Consider the following 12,362-nt stretch of genomic DNA (forward strand, 5'->3'; position numbering starts at 1 on the left):
TCATAGTTTCAACCTGTGAGATAACTTGTTTAGCACACAAAAGTCTTCTCCAAGCACCCAAAATCTCAAACAAAAGTTACCCACCAAGAATTGTAAGCTTCAATGGCTCTATGAAGCATAAAAATTTTAGAATCAAAATCTTGGTTTTTTTGGATGAATATGGAGAGAAAGTAAAGAGATGTTGTTTTTGGTTCATAAGAATTGAGAAAGAAAGAGTGTAAATCGATTTTCAGGTGTATTAAGAGCTTCAAATTGGTTGTTCATGGTAGTTGGTGTATTGATGGCAATGGCAATATTGTGAATACTTGAGTAAGATGAGAGTGATAGAGTAAAATATGCATTTAAAAAAAGGAAAAAAAGTGATGGCATTTTCATGAATAATGTGAACTTTGGGGTTGAAATAGGCTAGTCAAAGTTCAAAAAAAAACATGAGTTAGTTTTGTGTTTGACTTCAAGTTTTGAGTCATATTTGCAAAAAACCCTTTTATGTATCATGCAAAAAAATATTTTACAAAACAAATTTGTATTGAATTTTTAAGATTATTTTTATTAATCTAAATGAATGAGATATATGTAAGTATTCGTAAATATCCGCAAATATCTATTTATTTTTCGGATATCCGTTTTTACGTATATCCATATTTTTCTGAAGCAATGCAAATCGATAAATTAGATATCTGTAACGTACGAAACAAATCACAAATACCTTCAAAAACTCGGATATTTGATCTGTGCTCATGCCTATCTACCAGAAACATGTGGAGTAACATCACCTTCCAGCCCCCGTGATATAAATCAAAGCCATTGTTTACTTTTTGGTATTTTCGCATTTTAATTTCATAATTATGAAACGTTCAGATTCATCAAAAAATAATATCTCTAGTCCTTGTCATTACACGAGCGGTAATTCTTATGTGGTATCGATTTTCATAGGACTATTGCCTATTTCCTTGTGGAGTAGTCAATTATTAATTAACTTTGAAGTACATGTGTTTCACGTCTGCAAATGGGTAGATTCATTACTTTCTCACAAATAAAAATTCGAAAATTTTATTCTGATACTTACTTCCGAGAGAAAGTTTCCAAAAAATCAAGTCAAAGGTGTTGACACATTTGCTTTATATAACGTGTTTTGAGATTTCGACTACTAACAAACTTCGTCGACAACACGTCTCTTCGCATTCGTCTCTTGGCCTTCAGATCAAACCTAACACGTGATACATTTAGTTCGTATATGTTTGGTCTTTTTGTTGGTCTGTATACAGTTTCCTATTTTCATCAGAGTATTATCATTATTATATCACATTATGCCCATATCTATTTTCATTATAAATGTATGTTCCTGGTTAGGGTCTGCTAATTATATAAACTACTCCAATTCAAGCTTGAATATATTCGAAAAGACCATACCTGAGAATAGGAAAGAGATATATAAAGTTACACATTGGGTGACAGTTGTCAGTTTGTCACAGTTACAGCTCTAGGAGTATTGTAGAATGACAAAACTATAAAACGACAACTCGACAAGTATGCAGGATTAAAAAAAACTTTACATGTGAAACCGTTGATGATATATGTTTTCTTTTTAACTGAACATGAATCGTGATTTTACACACTTGTCAAAAGATTCAAAACCTGCACGTGTAAGCATGGTTCGTACTTCGTACAAGATAAGATAAAGGCTATCTCAGGAATCAGGATATTTTGACTATAAAGATCTCTTGACACTGGGACATTCCGTCACTTAGTTCTTAGAAGCTAAACCTAAAAAGGCTATGAGTATAATACATGCCATGAAGACACATTTAGCTTCAACGCATAGCGATTTCTTGAAAAGTGGATGGAGAACAAAAAAGATTACTACATAATCTGACAAAGAAAAATTTAAGCTGACAACAGTTTTCGTCACGAGGTTGGTTTTCTTATAGTATAAAGAAGACGAAAAAACAACAGAGAAACTTAATAATTTTATCAAGAAAAATAATGGTCTAAAATACCTCTGAAAATGATTCTCAGGACACCCCTAATAGAGGGTTCTAGCCACAAGGTTCCTAAACAACTCTATTTTATTTTTCTTATATATTTGTTTGTACATCTAATTTGATTTCTTACTAGGTTGGAGAAAACTAATTGACTTCTGAGGCAGCCATGGACGGGACCTGCGGCACGGTTTGTAAATGTTGGTCCGTATAGAATGTAACTACATCTAAACGTTAGTTATGATCGAACCATTAGTCATTTAAATTTTTTATACTTTTTTTTTTGGGTTAAACCCGCGTCTATTAAAAACACAGACTTAACCTCCGGGTGGAGGTACAGCCCACGGATAGACCCTCTCCTTGACATTCAAATGAGCCGAAAGCAATAGCTCATATCCGTGTGGCCAGCGGAGTTCGAACCAGGGTTCACCGTATTGAGTTTATTCCCTCAAGCGCCACTGGACTACCACCACTGGTTAATTTTTTTTTTTTATACTTATATTAGTTGTTTTACTCTTTTCCAGTTTTTTTTTTAAATAATAATATTATCTTATCATGAACATATTGCACCATGTTTAGGCACAGCCAAATGACTTTCAAAAATTTTAAAATTATTATACATGGATCGTATTAGGCCTGGGCATAAAACCCGGAACCCGAAATCCGAACCGAACCCGAACCGAAAAACCCGATCCGTTATCCGGCCCGAAACGTAAAAATACCCGAACGGGTTTTGTAGGGTGGTACAAAAAATATCCGAACCCGAAGTGTTATTAACCGAACCCGAACGGGTAACCCGAAAAATCCGAAATTAATAGTCAATATAAATGTTTTGAAATATATATAAGTATTCCAATTATTAAATTCAATATTTGTGGTAATATTATATATTATAATAAATATTAAAATTCTAATAAATGCTTTAAGTACACAATTAGTTATAAATAAATATTTTATAATTTGCTCATTGAAATAAAAAGTCTACTATATATAAGGCAATACATATTGTTTACAAATGATGTTTGTTTTCATGTTTGATTTAACATTTTATTGTTATTTTATCAATTTTATATGTGATATATTAATTTTTATTTAATTTAGATGTTTTTCTTTATGTTTTACTTCAAATTTTTACTTTGGTTATATCCGAACCGAACCGATATAACCCGAATCCGTACGATATATGATTACTTTATGGGTTTTATGATGCAATACAATTTTGAACCGAACCCGAAGTGTTATTATCCGAACCCGACCCGTACTAATAAAATTTTAGTATGGGACCTAGAAGCGTAAACCCGAAAATCCGAAACCCGAAAAACCCGACCCGAATGCCAACGGATACCCGAACGCCGAGGCCTAGATCGTATGATTTCCAAGTTATCAAAATACTTCTTAATTAACATTAATTTAAAATATTTATGGCTCCATAATATTAGATTAGGTTCTGAGACATACGCGTGTATCTATTATATATGCTTAGTATGATGATTATTTTAACCAAAGACGGTCAAAGTTGGGTGATCGTTAAAGATGCACGATGTGAATTAAGATAACAATCGCAAAATTAGTTATTTTCCTTCATGTTACACACAACTATGAATTTGTATGAAAATATCGCTTAAATAGTAAATACTATGACACCATCTCACCGAAGTGCTGCACATGCGTCTCCTGAATTAGAGACATTAAGTTGAGCTTTATAGCAAAATCAAAACCTCAATAAATTTCAACTAGAAGATTAAATAGTTCATTAAAATTATTTGCCTTGGAACCAACTGGTGGTTGAAAGCTGGCCCAAGATAGCTCTATCCACAGCATATAGTGGAAGCGACCTACCTTACCCATTAAAAAATACCCCTAATTTTTCTAACTTATTTACACTTCCATGCCATTGAGAATAAAATTAAAATACTTATTTTAATGATTGTATTTTTCAATTAAATTAATAAGTTTTCCTTAATCAAATTTAAACATAATATCATTAAATGAACCTACCTATTTTAATGTTTGTCTTTTTCAGTTAAATTAATAAGTTTTTCTTAATCAAATTTAAACTTAATGTCATTAAATAAACCTAAAAATACATCATATTTAACGTAGCTTATTACGTACGGCCCAATAATGAACTTGAATTTTATTTTTACGAAAACGTTAATCACTTGACTTATGTAATATTTAAAATATATTAACTACAATATAACAAATGCATATAACCTATCTATACTTTAGTTTGAAATGATCATGTTCAAGTTTTATATAGTCAACTTACATCATGCATCGATCAATGTACAATATTCAAACCACCTATAGTTTTCGTTTTCTTTATAGGATGTATCAACCAACCAATCATCCCATTGATTTTCTAAGCTTTATAAAAAAACAAATCAATAAATACAAACTCAAAATTCAATATCTTCTATTAATCAAAACAGAATATCTTCAATGTCGCATCTTTAATGTACCTATTAAATATAGAAATTGTAACCATAATTACACTAATTATAAGAATAGATTTGATTCCAACCAATTGATCTTTTACTTCGGTAATTGATTTGCTTGCAGAAGAGGAAACAATAAATTTAAAATTCATAAGAATATAAAGATATAGATATTCCAACCAATTGCCTATATTTGCCTATGATTTCCGCATAATAAGCTTCAAATTGAACATTGAAAAAGATAGAGAGATTTTTTTTAATCTTTTACCTACACAAACTTAAACAAAACGAAGAGTTAAATGTAATTTTTTTTTGTTACACTTCCCGGAAAAAACGGTTACAACATGGGTTTTCATAATATGACTTTTTAACATATTAATGTTATGGACATTTAATAATTACCTTGACGAAAAACAAACACTATAAATAATTTATTATTAATTAAATTATGAAATTATTTACAATTTGATGACTAATTCATCGCCTTTTTTTATATGTTAAATTTTTCATAAAAGTTTAAAAATCATTTTATTTTCTTTAAACATGTATAACTAATTTATAATCTTTTATGCCATACTAAGTCATAATATAATATTCCTTCATATTTTACATTAATAACCATTGTTTTTATATATCGTCTACAATTCTCTAATTACTTCTATTTGTTCAATTTTTTTTATGATATCGAATATTCATCGTAAATAGATGGCTTAAGATGCCAAAAAAATTATTTACTTGGTGAATATAATACATCAAATATTACAAATACATTATTTAGTTGAATAAATAACCAAAAACCGAAAATTTAAATCCGCGCGCGGTAAAATTCATCCAACATTATTGTTCCCTTCTTCTTCTTCTTATATATAAAACCAATAACAATTAAAATTGTCAGTTCTTATATTTATGTATAAAATTTGTCAAGCATCCTCAACAACAAAAGTTGTTAAATCAATCATGTATTTTTCTAGTTTTCCGGGTTATGAATCATTAAGAAGCAAATTAAATTGAAGGTTTAAGGTAGACATGTCAATTAGGGCCGAAGTCCGTAGCCCGAGCCCGCCCAGCCCTAAAAATTACCGGGCTTGGGCTTAGCTTTATTAGCCCAAAAAAAATTGGGCCTTTCGGGCTAAGTCCATTTGGGCTTTGGGTATTTTGGGCTTAAGCCCGTTTGGGCTAGGGCCGGCCCAAAAACCCGAAATTTATATTTTAGCGTAAATATTACCCTTCTTTCTTGTAATCGAAACTATTATTAGTATTGATATATTATTTAAATATTTTTATCCAAACTCTAATAAATCAAATATAAAAGTTGTTAATGCACTTTATTGTTTCATCATTAAAAATGTTACATTTTAAATTTTACAAAAGTACCTTCTTCTTTCATGTACAACATGTTTTTATTTTCAAAATACAAAGTATGAAACGTTTGACCGTGTTTATCATAAATTTTGTTCTCTTATATTTTTTGTTTTTATTGATATTTGATTATTTAAATCTTATTAAATTTGGTTTGTGTATAAAATGTTTTTAAAGCATACGAAAAAATAAAAAATTTGTGATAGAGAAGAAAATTTTAAACTTACTTTATATATTTTTATTTTTTAAAAATGAAACTCTTTTTTTTTAATGAAAATTCACATGTATTAAAACGATGAAAGTGACAATGACAAATTATTTTTCGAAAAGTCCACAAAAGCCCGAAAAGCCCTATAGCCCTATAAGGGCCGGGCCGGACTTTGAATTCTAGGCCCAAATTATTTTCGGGCCGGGCCGGGCCGGGCTCAAATATTCACGGGTTTAGCGGGTTTGGGCCGGGCCGGGCCGGCCCGAATTGACATCCCTAGTTTAAGGTTTTTAATTTGGTTCATTTATGATAAACATTTATGTACGAGGTACATTAGTAGTATATACGTGAGATCTAGATCGCATAATTTACCATTATAGGAGTCTTCAATTAATATTTAAATTCAATAGTAACCTTTTTTGCGTAAGTGATGCTGTTAAACAAGTCGACATTATGGTTACAAAGGCCCTATCTTGCAATTGGATCCTAACCCCTCTCGTCAACGATCATTAAAATCATTGATTTAAAATCATTATTACGATCCTGAAATTTGCATGTTAATATCAGTGTCATACATGAATTATTGTAGTCTAATTACTTTGCAAGCAAATGGGTACTATACACTACGTGACCATTCCGACTAAATTCAACGTAAACAAAGACATTGAAAAATGAAATAGCGACAATAGAAATTTTCGAGAACAGTAGACAAAACCACTACATGATAACAACATGAGAAGCCCAAATTATTGAGCCATGTTAAACTCTGGTTTGCATCTAAACCGCATACTCCCTTTAATTTTACTTTTCGACGCACGGATTAATAAAACATTTAAGATTATCTATTTACTAGATAAAAACTCATTACTAATACACCTAACCATATTTCAAACAATAGAAAAATCGATTAAAATAAAAAGTCAATAAATTTTGCATTGAAATCATAAAACGACACTAATTTTGAAACGAAAATTTTACTCTAAAACGACATTTAATTCGAAAAGGAGGGGTATTAGATATACTACGAATAATGAAAAGCAAAATACGAATACAGCTATGTAGTGTAGTTAAGGAACCATATTTATTCGTATTGTGTGTTAATCAATCTTATTCCATAAGATGAATACAGCTAAGTACAGAGGCGAAGCGAGGCTGTACTTAACACCGCCAAAGTGAAAAAAGCTACCTTTAAGCTTCTTCTTCTTTTTCTTCCCTCAACTCTGTACCAGAAAAAGAAAAAAGTATAAAACTTTAAAATTAAAATTTTAAAATCAAAACAATAATAAAATGACATATTTAAAAGGATGTTTGCAAATGGAAATGTAAGATTAACCTTGCTTCCTGTGCCACCGTCCTCTCTCTCTCTCACACACAGACATAAGTAGAAATAATAAACCCTGAAACAGAGAGTTAAAAAGTTTTAAAGCAAAACACAAATTTTGAGTGTGTTTTTAATTTATTGAGTGTCTCTATCTCTCTGTACTTAAACAACAACTAACTTTATTACAGTACATAACATACCCCCCCCCCCCCCCCCTCTTCTTATAACCTATCCACCACCTCCACTCCTCTCTTCGCAAATGAGATAAAGGAGAAATAAGAGTTCAGACAGAAACTCTCTCTCTCTCTCTCTCTATAACCACAAAATTAAGAGAAATTATGAATAAACAAGATGTTTTGAAGCTTCAGGTATACGTTTCCCTTCAAGATTTTGTGTGTGTGTGTGTATATATCACTGTGCTAATTCTGCTTACTGTGATTTGATAATTTGCAGACTTGTGTTCTGAAAGTAAATGTACACTGTGAAGGCTGTAAGCATAAAGTGAAAAAGCAGTTGCAGAAAATCGAAGGTATGTTCTTGGTCTGTTCCTCCCCTCTTCATATATCTTTCTTTTCCTTGGCCCATTTTGTACGACCATTTCAATTTTTCTCAGAAGCTTGGATCTATCAATACTGAAGTTAAAAAAAAAAACAAAAAAACCAGCTCAAATATGCAAAAGTTTTGAAATTTATTCTTTTTTTCTAAATAAAGTTTTGAAATTTATGAAATGCGTGTGTTTTTTTGCTTCCCCTACTGTGTAATACTCTCATCTCTCACATCATAAAGTTACTAAATTTTCCAAAATAATGGAGTCCAAAGCTTTGAAATTTACCATCTGGGCTACTCCCTTTATAAATTTACAAGAATTACAGCAAACTTTTTAAAAAAATTGCAAGTAAAGTTTATAAAATTCAACAATGGAGCTCAAAATTTTGAGATTTACAGCATTGATTGTTTTGTGTTAATTGTCCCAGATTAAAAGCAAGAGACTTGTTAAAATGTCTTGGGATGATTCTGACACTGTTTTGGTTTTCTTCAGGAGTGTACTCTGTAAAAGCAGATGTAGAACAGGGGAAAGTCACCGTCACAGGCAACGTCGACCCAGCCATTCTCGTTAAGAAGCTGAGCAAATCAGGGAAACACGCCGAGATCATAGGCGGTGGTGGTGGAGGAGGAAAAGGTGGAAAAGAGACCAACGGGAAAGCCAATGGCGGTGGTGGTGGTGGTGGTCAGAGTCATGGACATGGTCAACCTATGCAGTTGACTCCTCAGCAGATTCAACAAATGATGATGATGAAGGCTGCTCAAGCTGGTGGGTGGTGGGAAGGATATGAAGATGATGATGCCTCCTGTGGCATCTAAGGATCAGAAGAAGTCTATTAAGTTCGAGGAAGAGGAAGATGACGATGAGTTTAGTGATGATGATTATGATGATGATGAGGAGTTTAGTGAAGATGATTACGATGACGATGAAGATGAGGATGATGATGAAATGGGAGGACATGGTCACATGCCTCCTAATAAGATGACGATGATGCCTAACAAGATGCCTCAAATGGGTGGTGGCGGTGGAGCTAAGGGACCTAATGAGATTATGATGATGATGAATGGTCTCAAAGCCGGTGGTGGTGGTGGTGGTGGCGGTGGCGGTGGCGGAGGAGGCGGTGGTGGGTTTGAGATTCCGGTGAAAATGAAGGGAATGGGTGAGGGTAAAATGGGAAAAGAAGATAAAGAGAACAAAGGAGGTGGGGGTAAAACCGGAAAAGCAGATGCTAAAACCGGTGGTGGCCTTCTAGGTTTTTTCAAAAAGGGTAAAAGTGAGAAGGGAGGTGGTAAGAAAGGAGACGGTGGTGGTGATAAGGTGAAGTCCTCCGGTGGTGGGGGGAGGAGGAGGAGGAGGAGGAGGTGAAGTTCATCATTATGATGATGGGCCTAAAAAGGGAGGAGGCAAGTCGAAAGGAGGAGCCCATGATATCGATGAGCTCATGAAACAAATCAAAGCAGGTGGAGGAGCTAACAAGGGCAATCATAATCATAGTGCCAAGGGGATGGGTGGCCCAATGGGTCAAGGTGGTCCAATGGGTATGATGGGTCCAATGGGACACCAAGGCGGCGGCGCTTTCCCTGCGGTTCAAGGCTTACCGATGAGTGGAGGCGGAGGATATTATCCACCACCGCCTCAGGCAATGAACCAACAACAATATATGGAAATGATGATGCAACAACAAGCTGCAGCTTATGGAGGATATGGTGGTGGTCATGGTGGAGACATGTACCATCCGATGATGTATGCTCGGCCTTATCCGGCAGTGAATTATGCTCATCCACCGCCAATGCCACCTCCACACTCGGGTCCTTATACTGATATGTTCAGCGATGAGAATCCTGCTGGTTGTAGTATCATGTGATCTTTTGTAATATGGTAATTACAAAATGAATATGAATATGTTTGTCTAAGAAGTCTTATGTTTTTTTTTTGGGGCTGTCTTTCTCTTTTGTAACTCAGTCGAGTAATGGCAACAAAATGTGCTTTGATTTGGTTAGTGGGAATGATGTTTGTAGTATCTCTATTTCTGAAAAAGATATGATTACAATATTCGTTCAGTTTCGAAATGTATAATGCTTGATAGAATTATTGATGTTTCTAGTTGTTTTTCTTAAGGTAATTTTTAATTTTAGTATAAAAAATGTGTAGTCAATATTATTCTGTTGTTTATTTTGTAACTGATTAAATTAATATATTTAATTGTATTTTAATGATATTTTTAAAGTAAAAAGTAAATTGATGTTAAAAATAAGTAAAAACTAAAAGTGAATTTCTGCATTAACTTAAAACAGCAAAATATATATTAGGAAAGAGTATTTATTTAGTTTTTTTTTTTGTGTGAAAAGGACTGTGTAGCCGCCTCTACGGTAGGTGCAATAGCGTTATCATAATGCTTGTCAATCAATTTGTATAGTGTGCCACTAATTTTGTGAAACACATGCCATATTAAATTTGACCCATAAAGCACCGAATCCGTGAGAGATTTATGAGTTGATTACAATGGTTTTTTTTTTCATTAAAAAGGTGTAGGATAAAATCTTTCAGAAGTTGCAGCAAATAGTACTCCAGAGGTCAAATGAGTGCATGAAGCATTGAGAAATCACTTGAATGGTTTGACACAAACCAGTAAAACGTCTCACAGAAACAGGCTTTTAAATGAACAACCAAAAATAATCCCGGTTTAATCAGGCAACTTAACAAGTGACATGTCTAGACGTTTCCTCAATTCCTTGTATATTTAAGGCTCCAATTGGTGACTATTCAAATATGAAGAATTTTTGTTTCTCAAATTTTATATCAATTAAATTAAAATTTTATTTAAATTATTGATAGGTGTGATATATCCTTCTAATTTTTTTAAAACTAACAAATTAATTAAAAAAACTTTCCTCTCCAAATTTTATGAAAAAATAAAAGTTTCTATTTTTATATGTATTCAATTCTTCAAGATGAACTTCTTTTATTATTTTTTTCCATTCTTCTAATGGTTGTGATGAGAAAGACTAAAATTCATTGAATGTATTCTTAGACCAAGGTCCAACCGGAACAAAATAGTTTATTTAGACCGCGATTTCGATTTCGGTTTACATAATTAACCTGCATATATTAGCATTCCGGTTTACAAAGTAACCAATCGGGGACCATACGTGTCTCCACCAATCACATTACAGCAAAAAAAAACGCTCGTCTTCGTCTTCCTCTATCACTTCAAAGTTCAAAGACGGGACCGCGACAAGAATCAGGTGATCGAAACTCACGAAGGAGAAACCGTAAAGATGCATTCTTTTGGTTACAGAGCAAACGCTCTGCTCGCATTCTCCGTCACGGCACTCGCGTTCATCTGCGCAATTGCGTCTCTCTCGGACAATTTCAGCAACCAGAACCCGTCTGCCGAGATCCAGGTAAAAAAAAATCGTCTCTTTATTGCAGTGGATCTGCGTCGTATGAAAGCTTTGATTTTTGAAATGATGGGTTTTTGATATTGTGGCTGATGATTGCAGATACTTAACATCAATCGGTTTAAGAAGCAATCATATGAAAACGATGAGGTAAAAGTTTCGATCTTTAACGTAAAGGGTTCCTTCCTTCCTTGAGTCATGTATGTTTATGAATTGCTGCTCAAGTTACTTCCCCTAAGTGTAGTAGTGAGTTCATGTATCTTTAAGCCTCCTCGTTTCCCTCTTATCTATTGCTTGTTGCTTACGTTCTTCTACATGTCACTGCTGCAGGTGAGCTTGACATTGGACATAACGGCAGACTTGGAGTCCCTGTTTACTTGGAACACTAAACAGGTTTAGTAACATCTCAAAACACTTAAAAGAGTCCTTGTCTTTTGCAATTGCAAAACAGACTGCTAATGCTGGATATTCGATTATGCAAAATGCTTGCAGGTTTTCGCTTTCGTGGCAGCGGAATACGAAACCCCAAAGAACTCCCTGAATCAGGTATGTTTATAGTCCACACTTTGCTTCAATGCAAAGCCTCCTTGAGACAAGTTGTGGATTGACTTGACATTTCTTTTGCAGGTTTCTCTATGGGATGCGATTATCCCTGATAAGGAACATGCCAAGTTCCGGATTCAAACCTCTAACAAGTACCGTTTCATTGATCAGGTTCAGTAAAATAACCCCCCGCCAAGGCTTTTGTCTCTTCAGAGCTAGAAAATTGAATTGATCATTTGGGATCTTTCAGGGACATAATCTTCGCGGAAAAGAGTTCAACTTGACGTTACACTGGCATGTCATGCCCAAGACCGGCAAGATGTTTGCTGACAAGATTGTCATGCCTGGTTACAGTTTGCCAGATGCATATAAATGATGAAGATTGAAGATAACTTCTAAGAGTTTTTTTTGTATTTCGTTTTTTTTTTCTTTTCATGGTAAAGATTCAGTCTTTTTCTTTTATTCTGTGAACTAGAAAACTAATTTTAAAGGTACTATTGATCTCAACCTAGTTCTTCTGATTCACTTGCCATAGATCTTAGTGGATCAGCCAGATCTAAATTGTC

General features: G+C 33.7%; 1 protein-coding gene and 1 pseudogene across 1 annotated transcript; both read left to right on the forward strand.

Moving 5' to 3' along the window:
* Positions 1 to 7,316: 7,316 nt before the first annotated feature.
* On the forward strand, positions 7,317 to 9,912 carry LOC125583355 (annotated as a pseudogene).
* Positions 9,913 to 10,990: 1,078 nt separating this feature from the next.
* LOC106385647 (signal peptidase complex subunit 3A) lies at positions 10,991 to 12,317 on the forward strand. The gene is made up of 6 exons (XM_013825555.3): positions 10,991 to 11,256; positions 11,356 to 11,403; positions 11,584 to 11,646; positions 11,746 to 11,799; positions 11,881 to 11,967; positions 12,047 to 12,317. The coding sequence occupies exons 1-6, from the start codon at positions 11,131 to 11,133 to the stop codon at positions 12,170 to 12,172; spliced, it is 504 nt and encodes a 167-aa protein (XP_013681009.1). The 5' UTR covers positions 10,991 to 11,130; the 3' UTR covers positions 12,173 to 12,317.
* The last annotated feature ends 45 nt before the right edge of the window (positions 12,318 to 12,362 follow it).

The sequence above is a fragment of the Brassica napus genome, chromosome C3 (assembly GCF_020379485.1).
Source record: "Brassica napus cultivar Da-Ae chromosome C3, Da-Ae, whole genome shotgun sequence".
Lineage (NCBI taxonomy): Eukaryota > Viridiplantae > Streptophyta > Magnoliopsida > Brassicales > Brassicaceae > Brassica > Brassica napus.